Source organism: Procambarus clarkii, chromosome 90 (genome assembly GCF_040958095.1).
Source record: "Procambarus clarkii isolate CNS0578487 chromosome 90, FALCON_Pclarkii_2.0, whole genome shotgun sequence".
Lineage (NCBI taxonomy): Eukaryota > Metazoa > Arthropoda > Malacostraca > Decapoda > Cambaridae > Procambarus > Procambarus clarkii.
The window spans coordinates 12,191,737-12,215,951 of record NC_091239.1 but is presented as its reverse complement, the minus strand read 5'-3'; the positions used below and the strand labels follow the sequence as shown (position 1 = coordinate 12,215,951).

The following is a 24,215-nucleotide window of genomic DNA, read 5'->3' as shown; positions in this document are numbered from 1 at the left end:
TACAGTAACTTATTGGTCACTAAAAATGTTTCATTAAAGTCTTACAATTAGAGTAAACTTGTATACAGTATTGTAATGATGGATTAATTGGCTATATTATAAAAAATCTAATGTAAACTTACAATTGGTTATCGTGACACTGTTTGCGACCCGACTCAACCTTCTGCAATAAACCCTCCGTGGTCATCTTTGAAGCTTCAACTGTTTCAACAAGGCGCTGTTTTTCGTACTTCAAGACCTGAAAAGTACACATGATAAATTATAAATACAGGTATATCAAATTTGGTTATTACTTATAGCTGGTCACCATTCCTTCTCTCAATCCATATATTCTGTTTACCCCTTAAGTTGCGCAACACATCATATGATGCGTTGAGTGACTTGCTATAAAATGCGCATCCCATCATATGATGTATTGGAGTACTACGCAAGATTTAAATGGCCCACGGATACACAGGGTTCACCTCACCTTCATCAGGGCTCTTGTAAACAGACACCACTTTTTTTAAATATCGTGGGTCAAATTCCCTGGTGTGAGGAGCCTCAGTATTGAGTGAGCCACCAAACCTGACGCACGCAGCATGAGCTCACAGCACTGCTGTTCAGCTTGTGATCACAGCATCGTCTAAAAATGCCATAATATACATGTTCATGCTATTATTTAGCGATGATATTATTACAGAAGACCACTGACTGATAAAAATGACTAGGATTCTGATAATTAGCGCTGTAGTGGGAGGAGTAATCTTGGTGGTGAGGGAGGTAGCGTTGTCTGCTGACTCTGTGTGACCACCTTTTACTGTCTGGACTCACTATACCAGCTTAGTTGTTCACTATGGTGAACAAAACATGCAGATACTTATATATAACGTCTGTATATAAAAGCAAAAACAGTATGGTGAGAGGAGAATGGTGGCGAGTCAGGTGAGGTGAGGGAGGGAGGGAGTGGCAGCCAGTGGCGGGCTGCCAACGCCACTCATCATACCAACTTAGTGGTTCGTAATGGTGAACACGAATGTAGATACTTATATATAATGTGTATATACAGTGTAATAACAGCAAAAGGAGTGTGAGAGAGAAGCCATTTTGGTGATGGGTGTGGCAACATCTGCATGATTTGTCATACTGGGTAAGGGTGGCCACTATGCTCTTTGGGCATTATACCGGCTTAGTTGAACAGTTATGATGAACAAAACGTGTAGATACTTATATATATAATGTCTGTATATAGGGTAATAACACCACAAACAGTATTGTTGGGGGTGAAATTTTAGTGCGTCTGACCTTGAATGTGTGAAAGAGGCAGCCGTCAGCTGACTGTGTGTAGCGACGTCTCTTAGTGCCTGAACTAACTATATCAGCTTAGTTGTACAGTTGTGGTGAACAAAACATGTAGATAGTTATATATAAAGTCTGTATATAGTGAATAAAAGCAAAAACAGTATTGTGGGAGGAGAATGTGGGTGAGTCAGGTGAACTGGGGGAGGGGGAAGTAGCAGCCAGTGGCGGGCTGCCACTGCCACTCAGCATGCCAACTTAGTGGTTCGTTATGGTGAACATGAATGTAGATACTTATATATAACGTCTGTATATAGAGAATAAAAGCAAAAACAGTATGGTGGGAGGAGATGTGGGCGAGTGAGGTGTTGAGGGAGTGAGTGGCAGCGAGTGGCTGGCTGGTGTGTGGCGGTCACTCCTCGTTGCTTTTTGCCTCATAATAGCAACTTAGTGGTTCGTAATGGTGAACAAAACATGCAGATACTTATATATAACCTGTGTATATAATGTAATAACCGACAAAGCATTTGTTCACTGTTTGATGAACGTAATTGAATCAACAATATGCACACCATATTTTTGAGTACAGCGATGATTCACTCATTTTATTATATAAATGTATCACACTACACACTATTGAATAATATTACAGCAAAAAAAACTACAAAAAATCAATCAGAGACATTGAAATAATTAGGTAATTATCTCTTTGTGGTCATTTCTGCTTGACACCTGGGAGCAACAGGACCATCTGGGACGCCCGCTGAGTCAGCGCCTGTTTTTTGCCAGATTTCCCTGCACTATAGCGGGCAATATATGCCACTTACGATTTTTTTATTATTTTTCCCATGATCAGAGATTTTAAACCAAATTAAGCAGGTTTAGAAGAAAAAATATATATATTTTTTTAGGTATGCACCTGTGGGTGACAAATGCTAATTAGCCCTGAGCAACACAAGGGTTAAGTGCTGTATAATCTAGCATCTTCATCGTACTTGACTCTCCCTCCACACTCTTTGGTGACATGCCTTTTTAGTCTTGAGGCTCATTACCAACAGGGTTATGAACTTCTTGGTAAATCTCTTGTTAATTCCTCATTTATTATAGCACATCTATATAAAATTCCTGTACTTATTGTGTATTACCACTTTTCCTATACAGTATATCTAAATTTAAACCAATGTATTATCTTAATTCTGCATCCAATGTCTGGTTTCAATAATTCATCAATGAGTCTTCAAGTTTACAAGTGTCTTGGGTTTAGATGCTTAAATCATCCTCATTTTAACAAATATTTTGATATTCTACAAAAGGATATCTACATTTGCCAGCAAGTACAAACCCTGTCTAGATGCCAAAACTAGTTTTTTAAATATTGTATTTTTAATATTTCAGTCACCCACATATGCTTGATAGAGATTTAAAAAACAAAACACCTTTCGGTGTAATGAAATGCCCCGGTGTGCCTTGCTTGCTCCCTAACTCCCTCCCTACTACAGTACTAGGTACATCAGGTTGTGGTCTATTGGCTCCAGACTCAGCCAGCTTCTAGATGGGATGTTGGCAGCTGGTGATAAGTTTTTTCCCCAGTGAGCTAATACAGCGATGAACGCTCAATAGTCGTGAGACTGTCCAGTTGTCCTGACAATGGGCGATGGCTTTTATTTTGAGTGGGGAGTCCATATAAACAACTGGGCCTCTACCCTTCAGACCGAACTATTTGCCTTGCTCCTTGCACTGAAATGTGTACAAGTCTCCAAACTTGATACATTAATTGTAAGTGACTCCTTATCATCCTTAATTAGTCTCAACTCTTTGAGACATAACTGTAACATGCTTGTTCCCGAAGTTAGACACAAATACAACAAAATTTTTAATGATGATAACAGAGTCCATTTTATGTGGTCTCCATCTCATGTTGGTCTCCGAATGCATGATAGAGCTGATGAGTTAGTCAAAGAATCTGCCTTTAAAGGAGACGTTGAGTGTAACATTGGATTGTCAATGAGCAGTCTGAGAGCAGCAGTACACCAAGAACTTCAACAAAATCTTGTAGATCTGAGACAAAGTGAAATCGACACCAATAATTCCATCTATCATCATACTATCATGCAAGAGGAGCCACACATCTATGGTTCATCCAATAAAATCAGCAGACTTCTAGATGTTACTACTGCTCGGCTTAGACTTGGTTACAAGTATCTCTGGGAATTCTCATTATCTGCCAATGTAGACCTGACCAAATGTAAACTGTCAACAAAATTATTCGCACACCCTCTGTCACTATGTAATTACAGAAGTGTAGTTACAGGATGAGAGCTACGCTCGTGGTGTCCCGTCTTCCCAGCACTCTTTGTCATATAACGCTTTGAAACTACTGACGGTTTTGGCCTCCACCACCTTCTCACCTAATTTGTTCCAACCGTCTACCACTCTGTTTGCGAAAGGGAATTTTCTTATATTTCTTCGGCATCTGTGTTTAGCTAGTTTAAATCTATGACCTCTTGTTCTTGAAGTTCCAGGTCTCAGGAAATCTTCCCTATCAATTTTATCAATTCCTGTTACTATTTTGTACGTAGTGATCATATCACCTCTTTTTCTTCTATCTTCTAGTTTTGGCATATTTTATGCGTCTAGCCTCTCCTCGTAGCTCTTGCCCTTCAGTTCTGGGAGCCACTTAGTAGCATGTCTTTGCACCTTTTCAAGTTTGTTGATGTGCTTAAGATATGGGCACTACACATCCACTGCATATTCTAGCTTTGGCCTAACAAAAGTTGTGAACAATTTCTTTAGTATATCGCCATCCATGTATTTAAAAGCAATTCTGAAGTTAGAAAGTGTGGCATAGGCACCTCGCACAACGTTCTTTATGTGGTTCTCAGGTAATAGTTTTCTATCTAGAACCATCCCTCTGTTCTCTGAGAGAGAACTCTATCAACATCAGAGGCCCGAGACTGTTCAACACGCTTCCACTACACATAGGGGGCATAACTGGCCGACCCCTCACAGTGTTCAAGAGAGAACTGGATAAGCACCTCCAAAGGATACCTGATCAACCAGGCTGTAACTCATACGTCAGGCTGCGAGCAGCCGTGTCCAACAGCCTGGTTGATCAGTCCAGCAACCAGGAGGCCTGGTCGACGACCGGGCCGCGGGGACGCTAAGCCCCGGAAGCACCTCAAGGTAAGGTATCCCTAGATCTCTATCTTTATCAGAATTCTTTAAAGATTTCTCACATAATAAATAGGTTGTGTGGGGTCTATGTTCTATTCCACATTCCATAACATGGCATTTATTAACATTAAATTCCATTTGCCAAGTGGTGCTCCATATACTTATATTGTCCAGGTCATCTTGAAGGGCATGACAATCATCTAAGTTTCTTATCCTTCCTATTATCTTAGCATCATCAGCAAACATGTTCATATAATTCTGTATACTACCAACTGGTAGATCATTTATGTAGACAAAAAACATTACTGGTGCAAGAACTGAACCCTGTGGTACGCCACTTGTGACATTTCTCCAGTCCGATACATTGCCTCTAATTACGGCCCTCATTGTTCTATCAGTCAGAAAATTTTTCATCCATGTTAGAAGCTTACCTGTAACCCCTCCAATATTTTCTAGTTTCCAAAACAACCTCTTATGTGGAACTCTGCCTTTTTTAGGTCCAGATAGAAGCAGTCAACCCAACCATCTCTTTCCTGTAAAATCTCTGTGGCTGGATCATAGAAACTGAGTAAATTTGATACACAGGATCTTCCAGATAGAAAACTATATTGTCTGTCTGATATTATATCATTTCTCTCCAGGTGTTCTACCCATTTGGTTTTGATTAGTTTCTCCAATACTTTCACTATTACACTTGTCAATGATACAGGTCTATAATTGAGGGGGTCTTCCCTGCTGCCACTTTTGTAGATTGGAACTATGTTAGCCTGTTTCCACACATCAGCTACAACTCCTTTAAACAAGGATGCCTAAAAGATCAGGTGAAGTGGAATGCTGAGCTCAGATGCACATTCTCTCAGAACCCATGGTGAAACTCCATCTGGACCAACTGCTTTGTTCTTACTGAGCTCCTTTAGCATATTTTCCACTTCATCTCTAGACACCTCTATACACTCTATGTTGTTCTCTGGAATTCTTATTGTGTCTGGTTCTCTGAAGATTTCATTTTGTACAAACACATTCTGGAACTTTTCATTTAATGTTTCACACATTTCATTTTCATTTTCCATGTATCTGTCCCCCATTTTCAACCTCTGAATATTATCCTTTACCTGCAGCTTACATTTAATGAATTTATAGAAAAGGCCTGGATCTGATTTACATTTGTCTGCTAAACCGTTCTCAAAGTTCCTCTCTGCCTCTCTCCTTACTGACGTGTAGTTGTTTCTTGCATCTTTGTATTGCTGGTATGTTTGGGGGTTTGGCCTCTTTCTATAATGATTCCATGCTTGTATCTTTTGATCTCTGGCCCTCTCACAATTTCTGTTGAACCAACCCTGTTTCCTAGGTCTGCATATCTGTTTTGGTAATTACCCAAGTGTAATTACCTAGGTGTAGTTACAGGATGAGAGCTCTACGCTCGTGGTGTCCCGTCTTCCCAGCACTCTTTGTCATATAACGCTTTGAAACTACTGACGGTCTTGGCCTCCACCACCTTCTCACTTAACTTGTTCCAACCGTCTACCACTCTATTTGCGAAGGTGAATTTTCTTATATTACTTCGGCATCTGTGTTTAGCTAGTTTAAATCTATGACCTCTTGTTCTTGAAGTGCCAGGTCTCAGGAAATCTTCCCTGTCGATTTTATCAATTCCTGTTACTATTTTGTATGTAGTGATCATATCACCTCTTTTTCTTCTGTCTTCTAGTTTTGGCATGTTTAATGCTTCTAACCTCTCCTCGTAGCTCTTACCCTTCAGTTCTGGGAGCCACTTAGTAGCATGTCTTTGCACCTTTTCCAGTTTGTTGATGTGCTTCTTAAGATATGGGCACCACACAACAGCTGCATATTCTAGCTTTGGCCTAACAAAAGTCATGAACAATTTCTTTAGTATATCGCCATCCATGTATTTAAATGCAATTCTGAAGTTAGAAAGCATAGCATAGGCTCCTTGCACAATATTCTTTATGTGGTCCTCAGGTGATAGTTTTCTATCTAGAACCACCCCTAGATCTCTTTCTTTATCAGAATTCTTTAAAGATTTCTCACATAATATATAGGTTGTGTGGGGTCTATGTTCTCCTATTCCACATTCCATAACATGACATTTATTAACATTAAATTCCATTTGCCAAGTGGTGCTCCATCTACTTATTTTGTCCAGGTCTTCTTGAAGGGCATGACAATCATCTAAATTTCTTATCCTTCCTATTATCTTAGCATCATCAGCAAACATGTTCATATAATTCTGTATACCAACTGGTAGATCATTTATGTACACAATAAACATCACTGGTGCAAGAACTGAACCCTGTGGTACTCCACTTGTGACATTTCTCCATTCCGATATATTGCCTCTGATTACTGCCCTCATTTTTCTATCAGTCAGAAAATTTTTCATCCATGATAGAAGCTTACCTGTCACCCCTCCAATATTTTCCAGTTTCCAGAACAACCTCTTATGTGGAACTCTGTCGAAAGCCTTTTTTAGGTCCAGATAGATGCAGTCAACCCAACCATCTCTTTCCTGTAATATCTCTGTGGCTCGATCATAGAAACTGAGTAAATTCGATACACAGGATCTTCCAGATTGAAAACCATACTGTCTGTCTGATATTTTATCATTTCTCTCTAGGTGTTCTACCCATTTAGTTTTGATTAGTTTTTCCAATACTTTCACTATTACACTTGTCAATGATACAGGTCTATAATTGAGGGGGTCTTCCCTGCTGCCACTTTTGTAGATTGGAACTATGTTAGCCTGTTTCCACACGTCTGCTACGATTTCTATACACAGGGATGCCTGAAAGATCAGGTGAAGTGGAATGCTGAGCTCAGATGCACATTCTCTCAGAACCCAAGGTGAAACGCCATCTGGGCTAGCTGCTTTGTTCTTACCAAGCTCCTTGAGCATTCTTTCCACTTCGTCTCTAGACACCTCTATGTGCTCTATGTTGTTCTCTGGAATTCTTATTGTATCTGGTTCCCTAAAGATTTCATTTTGTACAAACACACTTTGGAACTTTTCGTTTAGTGTTTCACACATTTCCTTTTCATTTTCCGTGAATCTATTTCCCATTTTCAACCTCTGAATATTATCCTTTACCTGCAATTTGTTGTTTATGAATTTATAGAATAGACCTGATTCTGTTTTACATTTGTCTGCAATCCCTTTTTCAAAATTTCTTTCTGCCTCTCTCCTCACTGTCGTGTAGTTTTTTCTCGCATCTTTGTATCGCTGGTATGTTTGGGGGTTCGGCCTCTTCCTGTATTGATTCCATTTTTGTGTCTTTTGGTCTCTAGCCCTCTCGCAATTTCTATTGAACCAATCCTGTTTCCTAGTTCTGCATCTCTGTTTTGGTATAAATTTTTTTGTGCCTTTATCATATATTTCACAAAACTTGACATACATTTCATTCACTTCCTTGCCTAGCATCAAGTCTGTCCAATTATACTCACTAAAAAAATTTCTAAGGTCACCATAATGTCCTCTCCTGAAGTCTGGTTTTTCAAATGCTTCAACCTCCTTATTTTCTTCCAGCTTATAACGCATTGCATACTTTATTTCCAAAAAGACATGTCACTTTTACCCAAGGGAGGAAGGTACTGAATGTCAAATATCTCTTCCTCCTTCCTGGTAAATATCAAATCTACCATGGAGGGAATGTCCCCTTCCCTCATCCTCGTAGCTTGTTTAACATGTTGATACAAGAATGTTTCCAGGATGAGGTCTACAAATTTACAGGTTCAAAAATCTTCTGTTTTAGCTTCATATGCTTCCCAGTCTATGGATTTCAAGTTAAAGTCACCAACTATCAACAGTCGTGATCTATCGTTATCCGCTCTCGCTATAATCTCTCTCATTATTGTTATAAGACCTTCACGTTTACTATCTAGCTCCTCCTTTGACCATGTGCTGCTTGGCGGTGGACTATATGCATTTATTATCATTAGTTTATCATCCTCATGGCAGATCTCTAGTGCTATTATGTCAACTTCTTGTGGATTGGCAGTCATTATTTCGTTCACCTTTAGGTGTTCTTTTACCAGCACAGCAACGCCACCGCCTTTCCTAATTTTTCTGTCCCGTCTCCAAATTGAGTAGCTCCTTGGGAATATGACCTCATTTAAAATTACATCTTCAAGTTTTGTCTCCGTGAGTGCAACAATGTCTGGTGTCTGCAGCTGTGTTACATCACTTAACTCCAGTATCTTCGATCTCACTCCATCTATGTTGGTGTATGCAATCTTCAGGAACTTGTTCCCCCTCTCCTTATTCTTCACTCCCCCTCTCTCTATTGATTTTGTTGGTTTGCCTTTATGTACCACTTTACTGGTCTGCCTATCCCTATCACTTTGTAGAAAAAAGAATTTATTTCTTCTTCATTCCTGCTCTCATTTAAATGTTTTGCCTCGGCGAGGTTCAGTTTCAGCTTCCCTGTCTTCTTTTGAAAGATCTCATCTTAACGACCACTCTTTCCCATCCTCATCACTTTGTGATTTTCTAGCATTCCTTAGTACTTATTCCATCTGTTTGGCACCGTTTAGGGTGATCCTCAAAGGCCGATCTTACCCTTTTACGTATCTGCCTATTCTCCTGTAGTCGCACACATTCTCTTTGGTTGTAAGACCTTCCACGAGGCTAACAATTTTATCTACTACTTTAGCTTCTTCTACAGCTCTTTCTGACCTAGATGTTATCGCCTTTTCTTTGCAGCCAAAAATGATCAGGGACTTACTCCGATCAACTGTGTTTTGCACCAACTTCGGGTTAGATGCCAATTCCTTTCTCACTTCCAGCCTAATGTTTGTTTTATCTTGGTTGCTGCAGTGTTTGACTTCCTTTACTGCTTCTTCTATTTTTTCCTTTTCCTTGGCCACTTGGCATAGGTGAGTTGCATATCTTTTGTTGCACTGTTCTATTCCCTGTGTAACTTCCTCCATCTGTACTGACAAAAGCTGTTTCTCCTGTTGAATTTCCTTACCTAACCTATTGTAGTCATTTATGTTTAAATTTACTTTAACTTCTTCCAAAGCTATTTTTAAGAGTCTATTTTCTTCTTCCATGGCTTTGCAATTTGTTTCCAATTGATTCTTATCCTTGCACAAGTCTTTCACTAAACCCTCAAGACATAAAACTTTGCTATTCAAATGGTCATTACTTTCTTTCAATTTACTAATTATTTCTACATGAGAGTTCACTATAGTATCTAATTTTACCAACTTGTTATGTAGACTGCTTATATCAATGCTTTCTTCATTGAATCACGCAAAATCAAGCTGTTTTGTTTTTCCCCTTGCCAGTGGCCATCTTGAATGTTCTTCTCTGCACTGTAAACACTAGGGCAACTTTTTCTCATCCGATTTTTCACTTCCCTTAGCACATTCCTGTTATCTCACCTATTTTTCAAGAGCACTATACCTTTATGTTCTCTGGGACACCACTCACTACCATCAACCTGTACTACAATACTTAGGATTGTTGAAATATGCTGGAGCTCCTCTGCTGCAAGTGTTGACCCTAGGGGTGTCACCTTTTGAATCCCCAAAGTGTTGGACAAACTGGGCTGTAGTGAACATGTGGGCCTGCAGGCCACGCTCCAAGCAACAGCCTGTTGGACCAAGCTCTCACTTCTTCTGGGAAGAATAACAGCTCCCAGAATTTCATCCAGGCATTCTGCTCATGCATGCTAGGAGGGGGGGGGGAGGGGTTTCATAGCCAGATTCAAGTGAACTATTTTGGTTTGAGCAATTCTTTCGTGGCAGCTGTTGGCCATTTTGATGCTTTGTTTTCATGAACTATGCAGTCTTGTCTGCTCTCTGGTTGCTATCCTGGCGAGGGTGATCATAATGATCCTCTGTTCCCTGCACCTCTGTGAAGAGGCCAGGTTCTGACTGGTCTGGTCGAGGACCGGGCCATGGGGCCGTTGAGCCCCGAAATCATGACAAGGTAGTCCCTGTTCAGCCAACGTAACTCCTATGACTGATGGGACAGTGTATGGGAAGCTAATCTCAGCAATAAATAGCTTCAAGGAGCCATCAGTGGGCTCGCCAAGAAAATAATCACGACATTCTTATCCTCAATTTTTTAGTTACTCCGAAGCCACAAGAATTGCAATAGATGTCCAAGGCACATCTGTGATGTGTTTTATTGCTTGATGTGTGGTCTGTGGTCTGCCAAGTAGTGTTCATATCCCATTTGATAACTGCTTGTACTTAAAATAAACGAGCAACTGAAATGCATCTAAGCCTATTTGACATTTAAAACAATTTTTATTAAGTATTTTTTTACAATAATTTTTTTTTAATTTTTTAATAACATGAATCCTGTAATGCAGTTTTCTTAATATAAAGAATCAAATATGCCAGCATGAGCTTGCTTAATATTATTTTACACATTTTTACACATAGTCAAACCCAAAGAAAACAAGGTTGTTAAAAAATTAATCAAAATACTAAATTTACAAGACTTGAAATTGCAAAAAAAGCTAGTCTTTATTAGACAACAAGCAAGGTATTTCAGCAGAAAAATTAAAATGCTTGCTTAAAGGTAGTTAGCACCTTTCATATACATTTTCAATATCTATAATAAAATAATAATGTGTTTAAGAAATACACTTGTAATACTAAATAGTTGAGGGATTAAAACTGAGGCCTAACTAAGGTGGATTGAATTGCAAGAAATGTTTACGATTGCAGAGTCCTCTAACATACTATCAATGGAATGAATGGAATACTATCAAAATGAAATTACTATAGCATGAAAATACAGAGCTTGGTTAAATCGGTTTTATACAATGCTAAAGTAACATCTGGTCAACCTATTCAGTATTTGAGTATCATCCTTATTGCAACATACCTTGGCATCATGAGCCCTCATATCCAACAAAGGATCGCCCGATGGTCGCCATGCCTTAACATTCTTAGGCCCAGAATGGTTCTTGACAAGTAAACTAAGCTCTTCCAAAGGCTTGGCAACATCTTCTTCAATGATGGCAATTAGGTCTTCAAATAATGCGGTGTGCACCGCTGCAACAACAGAGGCTCGTAGAGCCTCCAAAACAGCTTCATTTTCTTTTGCAAGTGTTGGGAAGCACCTGAAGATATATAATGAATGTTTATTACGGTATTAAAGAAAGCTATCAGTGCACTCGCCCTTAAATTACACTTGCCAAATTTCACATAAAATTAATACAACATATGCTTTAGGGGGCAGAATCCGAAAAATATTAGTTCAAAATCAAAATATATTGACAAATGCTAGATAAATCTCCCGTTATTTGGCATGAACGTTGAGAAAAATTTAATTCCAATATGTTAAGAAATAGATTTTATATGATTTTTTTTTTAAATAGTAAATTCATACGCGGTGGGGCACAACCGGTACTGATGATAACGATAATGCTTCCTATTTACTGGAACTCAGGGATAATGTAGGGATAAAGAGAGGCAAGCACCTGTCCGATGAACAAATGAACAAAGAAGAAGAATAGTAGTAAGGGGGGCCTCGTAGCCTGGTGGATAGCGCGCAGGACTCGTAATAGCCTCGTGCGGGTTCGATTCCCGCACGAGGCAGAAACAAATGGGCAAAGTTTCTATCACCCTGAATGCCCCTGTTACCTAGCAGTAAATAGGTACCTGGGAGTTAGTCAGCTGTCACGGGCTGCTTCCTGGGGGTGGAGGCCTGGTCGAGGACCGGGCCGCGGGGACACTAAAGCCCCGAAATCATCTCAAGATAACCTCAAGAAAAAGAAGGAAGGTCCACAAAGTGGATATGCAGCTGGTGCCTTTTAGCATTGCTGAGTGCCACCTGGAGAGCCAAATTTCACACATGTAGTAATAATGAGCATATATGTTATTTTGCTATATTTTATTATTATATAATATAAATACGCTGCCCAATGCCAATATTTCTTATGTCCCTTTGTACGAGAAGCTTTTTTTCTCTAGTTTGTTTCTCAGCTGATTTTGTTGTGGCTTCTACATCTTGGAGAATGCATACCCGTCACTAGGGATGTGAAGTTGGAACGAAATTGGTCAACATGTGAATCAGCCATAGGTTATCTTGAGATGATTTCGGGGCTTTAGTGTCCCCGCGGCCCGGTCCTCGACCAGGCCTCCACCCCAGGAAGCAACCCGTGACAGCTGACTAACACCCAGGTACCTATTTACTGCTAGGTAACAGGGGCATAGGGTGAAAGAAACTCTGCCCATTGTTTCTCGCCGGCGCCTGGGATCGAACCCGGCACCACAGGATCACAAGTCCAGCGTGCTGTCCGCTCGGCTGACCGGCTCCCCGCAGATGTAGGTGGCAGAACTTGTGACTTTGTTTTTTATGCAAGTTATTTACTATTTCAAACTCTATTCTCTTTGTCTCTTTAGGTTGTTTTGCTGAATGGGAACCAGATGAGGGCCCTTATCATGCATATACAGGCAATAAAGTGAATGAAATAAAGTTTTTTTTTGGGGGGGGAGGGGGAATTTTCTCTTGACTTCATTTCAATTCATATTGATCTACATCTTTCACATATTCGAGTATGTGTGCCAAGCAATGTTTATCAAAACCTAAAGAAAGATTCATACATTTGAACGACGATATTCTTTGTTGAGAACTTCATCTTAATTTTTCTCCATGAACAAGATTTTCAACTTTGAGACAGCACTACAACATTAGTTTCTGATCGATTCTCACCATTTTCACATATGTGCAAAGTTCTTTGTTCTAAAGATTTTTTTTTTTTTTTTTTACATAAACCCAAAAATTTTGGGGTTATAACTTGTGCGTCTAAATTTGGCGCATATTTGGAAGGCCTTATTGACAATTTTTTTTACAGTAAACTATACACCCAAACTTAAATAAAACCAAAGATTATGATCATCGAATACCATTCTTAGACCATAATAAATACAAGACAAATTGGTGAAATTATACTTTTTTAATGCTAATTTGAAAATTGAAAAATAACAATTTTTTTTTTGATGTTTCGATGTTGATCTATAGGTGCACTAATAGGTGTTGATCTATAGGTGCACTAATAGGTGTTGATCTATAGGTGCACTAATAGGTGTTGATCTATAGGTGCACTAATAGGTGTTGATCTATAGGTGCACTAATAGTTGTTGATCTATAGGTGCACTAATAGGTGTTGATCTATAGGTGCACTAATAGGTGTTGATCTATAGGTGCACTAATAGTTGTTGATCTATAGGTGCACTAATAGTTGTTGATCTATAGGTGCACTAATAGGTGTTGATCTATAGGTGCACTAATAGGTGTTGATCTATAGGTGCACTAATAGGTGTTGATCTATAGGTGCACTAATAGTTGTTGATCTATAGGTGCACTAATAGGTGTTGATCTATAGGTGCACTAATAGTTGTTGATCTATAGGTGCACTAATAGTTGTTGATCTATAGGTGCACTAATAGGTGTTGATCTATAGGTGCACTAATAGGTGTTGATCTATAGGTGCACTAATAGGTGTTGATCTATAGGTGCACTAATAGTTGTTGCATTTACCATTTAGATTATGAAAAAAAATATCCAAGAGTTTGAGCAAGTTTGTGAAAATCGGATTCCGCCCCTTAAATAAACACTAAATTATCGTTTAAATTAATTTACAGTCCCTGATCAAATAATGCAAGCTTATTATTACATGTATGTTACTTTTGCTCAGATTAAAAAAAAAGTAGCTCACAAAATTTGCATAAATTTTGCAGAGAAAAAAAACCACAAGTCATGTAATATCTGCTTAACCTTAAAATTGTTATTTTCTTATTATAGTACTGCACTAAAAACAGAACCACTCACTATTTTTGTAGTTCAAGGAAATATCAAATGTGTGGAGGGTTATATTTAATTCAACATATGGATATTGCTACAGTATTTAAATTCTGAGAAGTGGTTATATTCCCACATGATCACAGCAGCCTGCACTAGGATCACAGAACACTGAATTAAACATACTGCCTATGAACAAATCCACAAGGGCCGTGACGAGGATTCGAACCTGCGTCCGAGAGCATCCCAGACGCTGCCTTAATCAACTGAGCTACCACATGGTCAAAAGGAGTTGAAACCAAAGTTCTACTGAACTTACTGCATCCTGCAGCCTCTGCGAGGCACAAACCAGGGTTTTATGTATATATACTGCCTATATACATACAATACTTAAGCATACGATAAGTCACAATAATGTAGCTGAAGATATGATGAAGAGATGATTATGTTTCGGGCTGTTCAGGACCATTATCAAGTTGTGAGACTTGATAATGGTCCAGGATGGACTGAAACATCATCGTTTCTCCACTTTCTGATATGTGGTTTGGTCATTTTACAATACTTAAACTATTGTATTGAGATTATCTATAGTCTAGGGGCTAAATGCACAGTACAGCAGTGTTCCATTACTTTAGTGATGTAAGACTGCCTCTTCTTTTTAAAGCAAACCTCATGGCTCGCAATATTGTATGGCCATGAACCCTTTAGTTTAGCTAGTTTAGTTCATTTATTATGCACCCCATAACCATCCTGTGGGCAGTAGTGGAAATTGTTACAGGGCTCAGGGGACTGAACCCCCACCAATTCATTTAGCTAAGCAAATTTCAGTCTTGATGAGCTAGTTATAAAATTTAATGCACATCGTCATATCAAAAATAGCCTTGAGACCGACCACAAGTATAGTTCCTAAATTAAGCAACTGACATAAGTGGGGAGCACAATTGCTTCCAAGGGGTTGTCATAGCCTGGGGATGGTAATGGGGGACGAGCTTCTGGCAGCTCCTACGACGTTGCTGGAACCATGTGTATTGGCATTTGCCTTTCTATTGGATAATTTCAGCAACGTGGAGAGGGGGGACCTGCTGCATGGGTAACAGCTTCTCCATATCTACCTACCTAGGCTTTGCGCCCTGTCAGGGCGCAACTCCATAGTCTTAGACTGAAGGGTGCCTACTACTAGTGTCACAATTAATGTTTATCCTGCACACTGCCATCCATCCAGTGGGCAGCGGTGAAAAGGTTACAATTACCCAGTTACTACGTACAGTTAGCAAACTGGGGATATTTGGCTAAAATTTCTGGTAGTAGATTATTTTGAATTAAATATTTACACACATCTCTTGAGCATATGTTATAGAATTGTCTCTGAATTCACATACCTTTTTGCACTTCATTACATAATGATGGAGGGTGTGCAAATAATTTTGTTGACACAGTTTACATTTGGTTAGGGCTGGTCAATCCATCCTCCTGTTTAGATAGTTTTTGTAACCACATGCACCATAGTACAAAGATTGCTGTACTAAGCAATTAGATAGTAGAATGTTGTACTATTCACTTTATAGAGTTGGAAAAAATTAAGCTAAAAAACAAGCTTAAATATTCCTAGGCCTAGTATAGCACACATGTAGAGTACTATATTAGGACTTGGATATCATGAATTATGCCTAGGAAGGTTAGGTTAGTTTAGTTCACTTTGCAACAAATAGAAAATCTTTTCCGGATAGTCCAAATTCAATAGTACCGATTTTGACTTTCTAATTGCGTTGTATGTCAGTATATGTACTGTGGTCCTCATCGTTACTATAAGCACTACCAGAACAGGAGGCTGGGCTGCAGCAGCTAACGAAAATTACCAGAAATGCCCAGTACTTATATCCGAGTCTAAGCCGAGCAGTAATAACTTTGAGGAGTTTGCTGATTTTATTGGATGATCCATAAATGTGTATTCACATAGTTGTATTCACCTTATTTCAACAATCCTAAGTATTGAAGTACAGGATGATGATAGTGAGTGGTGTCCCAGAGAACATAAAGGTATAGTGCTTTTGAAAAATAGGTGAGATAACAGGAATGTGCCAAGGGAAGTGAAAAATTGGATGAGAAAAAGGTGCCCTAGTGTTTACAGTGCAGAGAAGAACATTCAAGATGGCCACCGGCAAGAGGAAAAACAAAACAGAGCTCGATTTTGCTGGATTCAATGAAGAAAGCATTGATATAAGCAGTCTACACAACAAGTTGGTAAAATTAGATACTATAGTGAACTTTCATGTTGAAATAATTAGTAAATTGAAAGAAAGTAATGACCATTTGAATAGCAAAATTTTATGTCTTGAGGGTTCAGTGAAAGACTTGTGCAAGGATAAGAATCAATTGGAAACAAATTGCAAAGCCATGGAAGAAGAAAATAAATTCTTAAAAATAGCTTTGGGAGAAGTTAAAGTAAATTTAAACATAAATAACTACAAAAGGTTAGGTAAGGAAATTCAACAGGAGAAACAGCTTTTGTCAGCACAGATGGAAGAAGTTACACAGGGAATAGAACAGTGCAAGAAGGATATGCAACTCACCTATGCACAAGTGGCCAAGGAGAAGGAAAAAATAGAAGAAGCAGTAAAGGAAGCCAAACACTGCAGCAACCAAGATAAAACAAACATTAGGCTGGAAGTGAGAAAGGAATTGGCATCTAACCCAAAGTTGGTGCAAAACACAGTTGATCGAAGTAAGTCCCTGACAATCTTTGGTTGCAAAGAAAAGGAGATAACATCTAGGTCAGAAAGAGCTGTAGAAGAAGCAAAAGTAGTAGATAAAATTGTTGGCCTCGTGGAAGGTCTTACTACCATAGAGAATGTGTGCGACTACAGGAGAATAGGCAGATACATAAAAGGGAAAGATCGACATTTTAGGATCACCCTAAACGGTGCCAAACAGATGGAAGAAGTACTAACGAATGCTAGAAAATTACAAAGTGATGAGGATGGGAAAGTGTGGTCGTTAAGACGAGATCTTTCAAAAGAAGACAGAGAGAAGCTGAAAGTGAACCTCGCCGAGGCAAAACATTTAAATGAGAGCAGGAATGAAGAAGAAATCAATTCTTTTTTCTACAAAGTGATAGGGATAGGCAGACCAGTAAAGTGGTACATAAAGGCAAACCAACAAAATCAATTGAGAGAGGGGGAGTGAAGAATAAGGAGAGGGGGAACAAGTTCCTGAAGATTGCATACACCAACATAGATGGAGTGAGATCGAAGATACTGGAGTTAAGTGATGTAATACAGCTGCAGACACCAGACATTGTTGCACTCACGGAGACAAAACTTGAAGATGTTATTTTAAACAAGGTCATATTCCCAAGGGGCTACTCAATTTGGAGACAGGACAGAAAAATTAGGAAAGGCGATGGCATTGCTGTGCTGGTGAAAGAACACCTAAAGGTGAACGAAATAATGACTGCCAATCCACAAGAAGTTGACATAATAGCACTACTAGAGATCTGCCATGAGGATGATAAACTAATGATCATAAATGCATATAGTCCACCGCCAAGCAGCACATGGTGAAAGGAGGAGCTAGATAGTAAACGAGAAGATCTTATAACAATAATGAGAGAGATCATAGCGAGAGCGGATAACGATAGATCACAACTGTTAATAGTCGGCGGCTTCAACTTGAAATCCATAGACTGGAAAGCACATGAAGCTAAAACAGAAGATTTTTGGACCTGTAGATTTGTAGACCTCATCCTGGAAACATTCTTGTATCAACATGTTAAACAAGCTACAAGGATGAGGGAAGGGGGATGTTCCCGCCATGGTAGATTTGATATTTACCAGGAAGGAGGAAGAGATATTTGACATTCAGTACCTTCCTCCCTTGGGTACAAGTGACCATGTCTTTTTGGGAATAAAGTGTGCAGTGTGTTATAATCTGAAAGAAAATAAGGTTGAAGCAGTTGAAAAACCTAACTTCAGGAGAGGACATTATGGCAACCTTAGTAAATTTTTTAGTGAGTATAATTGGACAGATTTGTTGCTAGGCAAGAAAGTGAATGAGATGTATGTCAAGTTTTGTGAAATATATGATAAAGGCACAAAAAATTTATACCAAAACAGAGATGCAGAACTAGGAAACAGGATTGGTTCAACAGAAATTGCGAGAGGGCCAGAAACCAAAAGACACAAAAATGAAATCAATACAGGAAGAGGCCAAACCCCCAAACATACCAGCGATACAAAGATGTGAGAAACAACTACACGACAGTGAGGAGAGAGGCAGAAAGAAATTTTGAAAAAGGGATTGCAGACAAATGTAAAATAGAACCAGGTCTATTCTATAAATTCATAAACAACAAATTGCAGGTAAAGGATACTATTTAAAGGTTGAAAATGGGAAATAAATTCACGGAAAATTAAAATGAAATGTGTGAAACATTAAACGAAAAGTTCCAAAGTATGTTTGTACAAAATGAAATCTTCAGGGAACCAGACACAATAAGAATTCTAGAGAACAACATAGAACACATAGAGGTGTCTAGAGACAAAGTGGAAAAAATGCTCAAGGAGCTAAGTAAAAACAAAGCAGTTGGTCTAGATGAAGTTTCACCATGGGTTCTGAGAGAATGTGCACCTGAGCTCAGCATTCCACTTAAACAGATTTTTCAGGCATCCCTGTTTACAGGAGTTGTAGCTGATGTGTGGAAAAAGGCTAACATAGTTAAAATCTACAAAAGTGAAAGCAGGGAAGACCCCCTTAATTACAGACCTGTATTATTGACAAGTGTAATAGTCAAAATATTGGAAAAAATAATTAAAACTAAATGGGTAGAACACCTAGAGAAAAAAGATATAATATCAGACAGACAGTATGGTTTTCAATCTGGAAGATCCTGTGTAACAAACTTACTCAGTTTTTATGATCGAGCCACAGAGATTTTACAGGAAAGAGATGGTTGGTTGACTTCATCTATCTGGACCTAAAAAAGGCTTTCGACAGAGTTCCCCATAAGAGGTTGTCTGGAAACTGGAACATATTGGAGGGGTAACAGGTAAGCTTCTAACATGTATGAAAAATTTCCTGACAGAAAAATGAGGGCCATAATCAGAGGCAATGTATCGGATTAGAGGAATGTCACAAGTGGAGTACCACAGGGTTCAGTTCTTGCACCGGTAATGTTCATTGTCTACATAAACGATCTACCAGTGGAAATACAGAATTATATGAACATGTTTGCTGATGATGCTAAGATAATAGGGAAGATAAGAAACCTAGATGATTCTCATGCTTTTCAAGAAGACTTGGACAAAATAAGTATATGGAGCAACACTTGGCAAATGGAATTTATTGTGAATAAATGCCATGTTATGGAATGTGGAATTGGAGAACATAGACCCCACATAACCTATAAATTATGTAAGAAATCTTTAAAGAATTCTGACAAAGAAAGGGATCTAGGGGTGGTTCTAGATAGAAAACTGTCACCTGAGGACCACATTAAGAACATTGTGTGAGGAGCCTATGCTACACTTTCTAACTTCAGAATTGCTTTTAAATTCATGGATGGAGAAATACTAAAGAAATTGTTTACTATTTTTGTTAAACCAAAGCTGGAATATGCAGTGGTTGTATGGTGCCCATATCTTAAGAAGCACATCAACAAACTGGAAAAGGTGCAATGACATGCCACTAAGTGGCTCCCAGAACTGAAGGACAAGAGCTACAAGGAGAGACATTAAATATGCAAAAACTAGAAGATAGAAGAGGCGATATGATCACTACATTCAAAATAGTAACAGGAATCGATAAAATTGATAGGGAAGAATTCCCGAGACCCGGAACTTCAAGAACAAGAGGTCATAGATTTTAAACTAACGAAACAAAGCTGCCAGAGAAATATAAGAAAATTCACTTTTGTAAACAGAGTGGTAGACGGTTGGAACAAGTTAGGTGATAAGGTGGTGGAGGCCTAAACCGTCAGTAATTTCAAAGCGTTATATGACAAAGAGTGCTAGGGAGACAGGACACCACGAGCGTAGCTCTCATCCTGTAACTACACTTAGGTAATTACCTAGTTGTGCTTGCGGGGGTTGAGCTCTGCTTTTTCAGCCCCGCCTCTCAAATGTCAACCAACTGTTACTAACTACTAATTTTTTTCTCACACACACATACCCCCAGGAAGCAGCCTGTAGCAGCTGTCTAACTCCCAGGTACCTATTTACTGCTAGGTAACAGGAGCATCAGGGTGAAGGAAACTGCCCATTTGTTTTCTGCCGGCGCCGGGGTTTGAACCTCGGTCCCTAGGTCCACGATTCTAGAGCACTGTCCAGTCAGCCACCAGCTCCCTGTAAATTAATGTGTGGCTCTTCTCGCATGATAGTATGATAGCTGGAATTCCTAGTGTTGATTTCACTTTGCCTCAGATCTACAAGGTTTTGTTGCAGTTCTTGGTTCAAGGCTGCTTATACGCAATCCAAGGTTATACTGTACTCAATTTCTCCTTTAAAGGCAGATTCTTTAGCATACGCAGTGGTATGTATCATTTTTTTTTTTTTGAGATATATACAAGAGTTGTTACATTCTTGTACAGCCACAGCCACTTCATTATATCATAAGCATAGCTAATGATGTGTATGTTGGGTTTACTAGGCACAGAGTTTAACAGCAAATTCATTCAAATATTAAATGATAAATAAGGTTGGACTGAGGGCACCTCCCTGTGGGGTGCCTAGTTCAAAGTGTCTTGTTACACTCCTACGCCCCTGGAAAAATACAGATGACTTCCTGTTGGATAGTAACCCCTGATCCAACAAAGAAGCCAACCACCAATATTCATTCTTGTAAGCTCATTCAAGATAACATGTCATTTTGCAATATCAAAAGGCAGACTTAAGACCTAGGAAGATGGTATATGACTTTTCAGTGTGCAGGGTAAGAAAGGTGGTGATGCAATAATGCACACTCCTTCCATGCATGAAGCCATATATCTGGGGGGATAGCATGGTTCTTATTCTATGGAGGGGATGGTTTAGGACCATTCTCTAGAATGCTTTGCAAATGCAGCTAGTAAGGGAAATTGGGCAGAAGGCGTTCTTTTGATTGGGTTTGGAAACTGGAATGATTATACTGTTGGTCCAAGAGATAGGAACTTTCCCAGTAACATAGCTCATATTATACAGCTCAAGAAGGGGATTTCCTGGTACTAAATGTAGCAAATGCAATATGTCATAAGTGATACCATCCTCACCGGGGGATGTGGCTTTACCTTTGTTTAGGGCTGAAAGTAACTCAAACTCAGTAAATGGCACGTTGCATTCATCATCCTTGTGGAGCATGAAGTCAACAAGCCTTTCTCGATCACCGTAACCAGCATTTAATCTAAATTGTGTGTCTGGGGGAAGACTATTGAAGCTAGAGGTGGTTGCCCAAGCATCGACTAACTCGTTTGCTCTGTATAGTGTGTGAGGGTGTGACACTTCGCTGATCTTGACATCTTTAATTCCTTAAATATCCTTCTAAGCCTGGCTGAGGAGGGTGTGAGAGTTGAGGCTGTTAATAAAAGTTTCTTAGTTATCTTGCCTGAGCTCTGTCATGTACTCCCTCACCTCAACTAGGGATTTCTGAAAGAGTTTGAGCATTGCTGGCATGCAGGTTTCCGTATATGCAAGTCCAACTCTTCTGGCAATGCATCTCAAAGTATGCAGTTTGGGGTCACCGTTATAAGTATGTTTATTACATTTCATTAAGTTAAAAAATAAAAATAATTTTAAGGTTTCGGTATTTTTTCATAAGTGAAAACACAGCAGAATGCCAAGTTATATTTCATTAGGTAGCTAGGTCTACATGGCACATCTATTTAGGCCTTTGCCTCATATTCTGTGCATCACTAGTTTGACCACACTTGTTTATAATATTATGCTATAGTCATAATGACTAATTGCCTTCTCTATAGTTATCTTACCGAGGCTAGGTAGTATTGGAATATATTTGTTTAGGATAAACAGTGATGCATCCTCTATGTAAACAGTGGCTAGTACTATTCTCAAGTAAGCCTACCTGTTCTCACGGCACAATATAAATATAAATCAGAGAATAGCCAAGATCAGGCAGCGGTACACTGGCTGCGTGCCACCAAACCTAACTTCACTGTGGTGGAGGCTGACTCCATACACAGTTTCAAGTGTAGATATGATAGAGCCCAGTAGGCTCAGGAACCTGTACATCAGTTGATTGACAGTTGAGAGGCGGGACCAAAGAGCCAGAGCTCAACCCCCGCAAGCACAACTAGGTGAGTACGTAACATACACAAGCCAGATCAAACAATAATTAATCTTTAGAGTCATTCAAAGTCATGGAAGGTTGCTAATATGGTCTCAATTTTTAAGAGCAGATAGTTCACTTTCGTCAACCTATCGGCCAAGCTTAATATCTATTGTGGGAAAATTACTTGAATTTTATTTTTTATTATTAAACAATAATTAACCTAACCCAATCTAATACATTAGTTCTGAAGACAACAGTAAATGTTCACTTGATCAACTGAGTGGGTGTCGTACCCCGCCAAAAACACACCGAAACTACGACGTTGGTATAATGTTCGAACAAGTTTTAACACTTCCTAACCAGTTATAACAACCAATATAGCAAGTTGTAACAACATTCTAATACGTCATAAACACGTTAAGCCAAGATGTAACAACTTTATTACAAGTTGTAACAAGCAGAAAATAGAGGGTTTAGGTTTGTGTTTCCAGACACACTCAAAACTTACTTTGCGAACAGGGAAGGCTTCCAGCCTCCAAGGAGCCTCTCCACGATATGGTTGAGGGACTCCTTCAACGCTCGGAGCCTCAACCCCTCCCCAGGCTCCACCCGTAGGCCTAGCTTTGTACCCTCCACCATAGGCTCCACCTGTAGGCCTAGCCTCGCACCCACGTCCAACGTCTCCAGTCTTTCCTCAGACATGTCTACACAAAATACACACACACACTGAGTGCTGGGAAAAGCTCGGTCCCGCTTTGAAGAGGTGGGCCCCAAGAGCTAGAATCCGCAGCTTGGAGAGAGGTAGAAGAACCTTAAAGTTTCCTCAAGGAAGACCTCAGCTGCTCGCAAATTCAAAACAAGGAGACGGCGGCAGGGTTGCCAGGTCTAAAGTGCTCAAAGTAGCGGAGCTGACGGGCTAAAAGTAGCGAATTTGTAATATGGGTTTCAAAGTAATATATTTTGATATATAGAGTACACTACACGATGTTAATGGTTATATTAATATTATTTCTACACATACACACACACACATATATATTTATATGTATGTATTAACACGATGTACTGAACGGGGTGAGAATAACTTGAGCTACCTCATCCCTTTGTGTGTATTTTACCTCAATAAACTTATTTCAATTTCAATTTCACACATATATATATATATAATAGTCCTAGGGACCATTCAGGCTTGTTCGCATATATATATTATACATATATATATATATATATATATATATATATATATATATATATATATATATATATATATATATATATATATATAAGTGTATTTGTACTCATTGACTTTGTGCACCCCTTGAGGGACTTGAAGTAGAGGGGGTAGAAATAGCCATAGCTGCTCTATCCCTATAAGATGTCTTTTTTATTGTCTCAATAAACATACTTGAACTTGAAGTGGACTTTAATGTTTTTTTCGGCATTATCCGTATCCTGATCCCTTTCGAGTGCTATATAGTCGTAATGGCTTGGCGCTTTCACTTGATAGTTCCCCCACGCCCCTGAATAATATTACGAGAGCAGTATTTACGGGCTATTCATGCCCGTGCCACCTCTTGGGTGGCTTAATCTTCATCAATCGAGAGCAGTACGTCCTAACCAGACGTTATATGATGATATCCTGAACAGTTGATAAATAAAAGTAATTGCGGAACTCCAGTTATCTAATACTTATCATAAATGGTATAATACCTTATCATAAGCCAAG

The 24,215-nt window shown here is 39.1% G+C and overlaps 1 protein-coding gene across 1 annotated transcript in view; it reads right to left on the bottom strand.

The window, feature by feature from the left end:
- Positions 1-23,374, bottom strand: part of LOC123746570 (polyamine-modulated factor 1) — a 29,264-nt gene extending 5,890 nt beyond the window's left edge. The window contains exons 1-3 of the mRNA XM_045728178.2: positions 22,998-23,374; positions 11,312-11,549; positions 123-238 (exon numbers count right to left, since the gene is read on the bottom strand). Of these exons, the coding sequence (XP_045584134.1) occupies positions 123-238; positions 11,312-11,549; positions 22,998-23,191 (548 nt within the window). The 5' untranslated portion in view covers positions 23,192-23,374. The remainder of the gene's footprint in view (positions 1-122; positions 239-11,311; positions 11,550-22,997) is intronic.
- Positions 23,375-24,215: the final 841 nt, after the last annotated feature.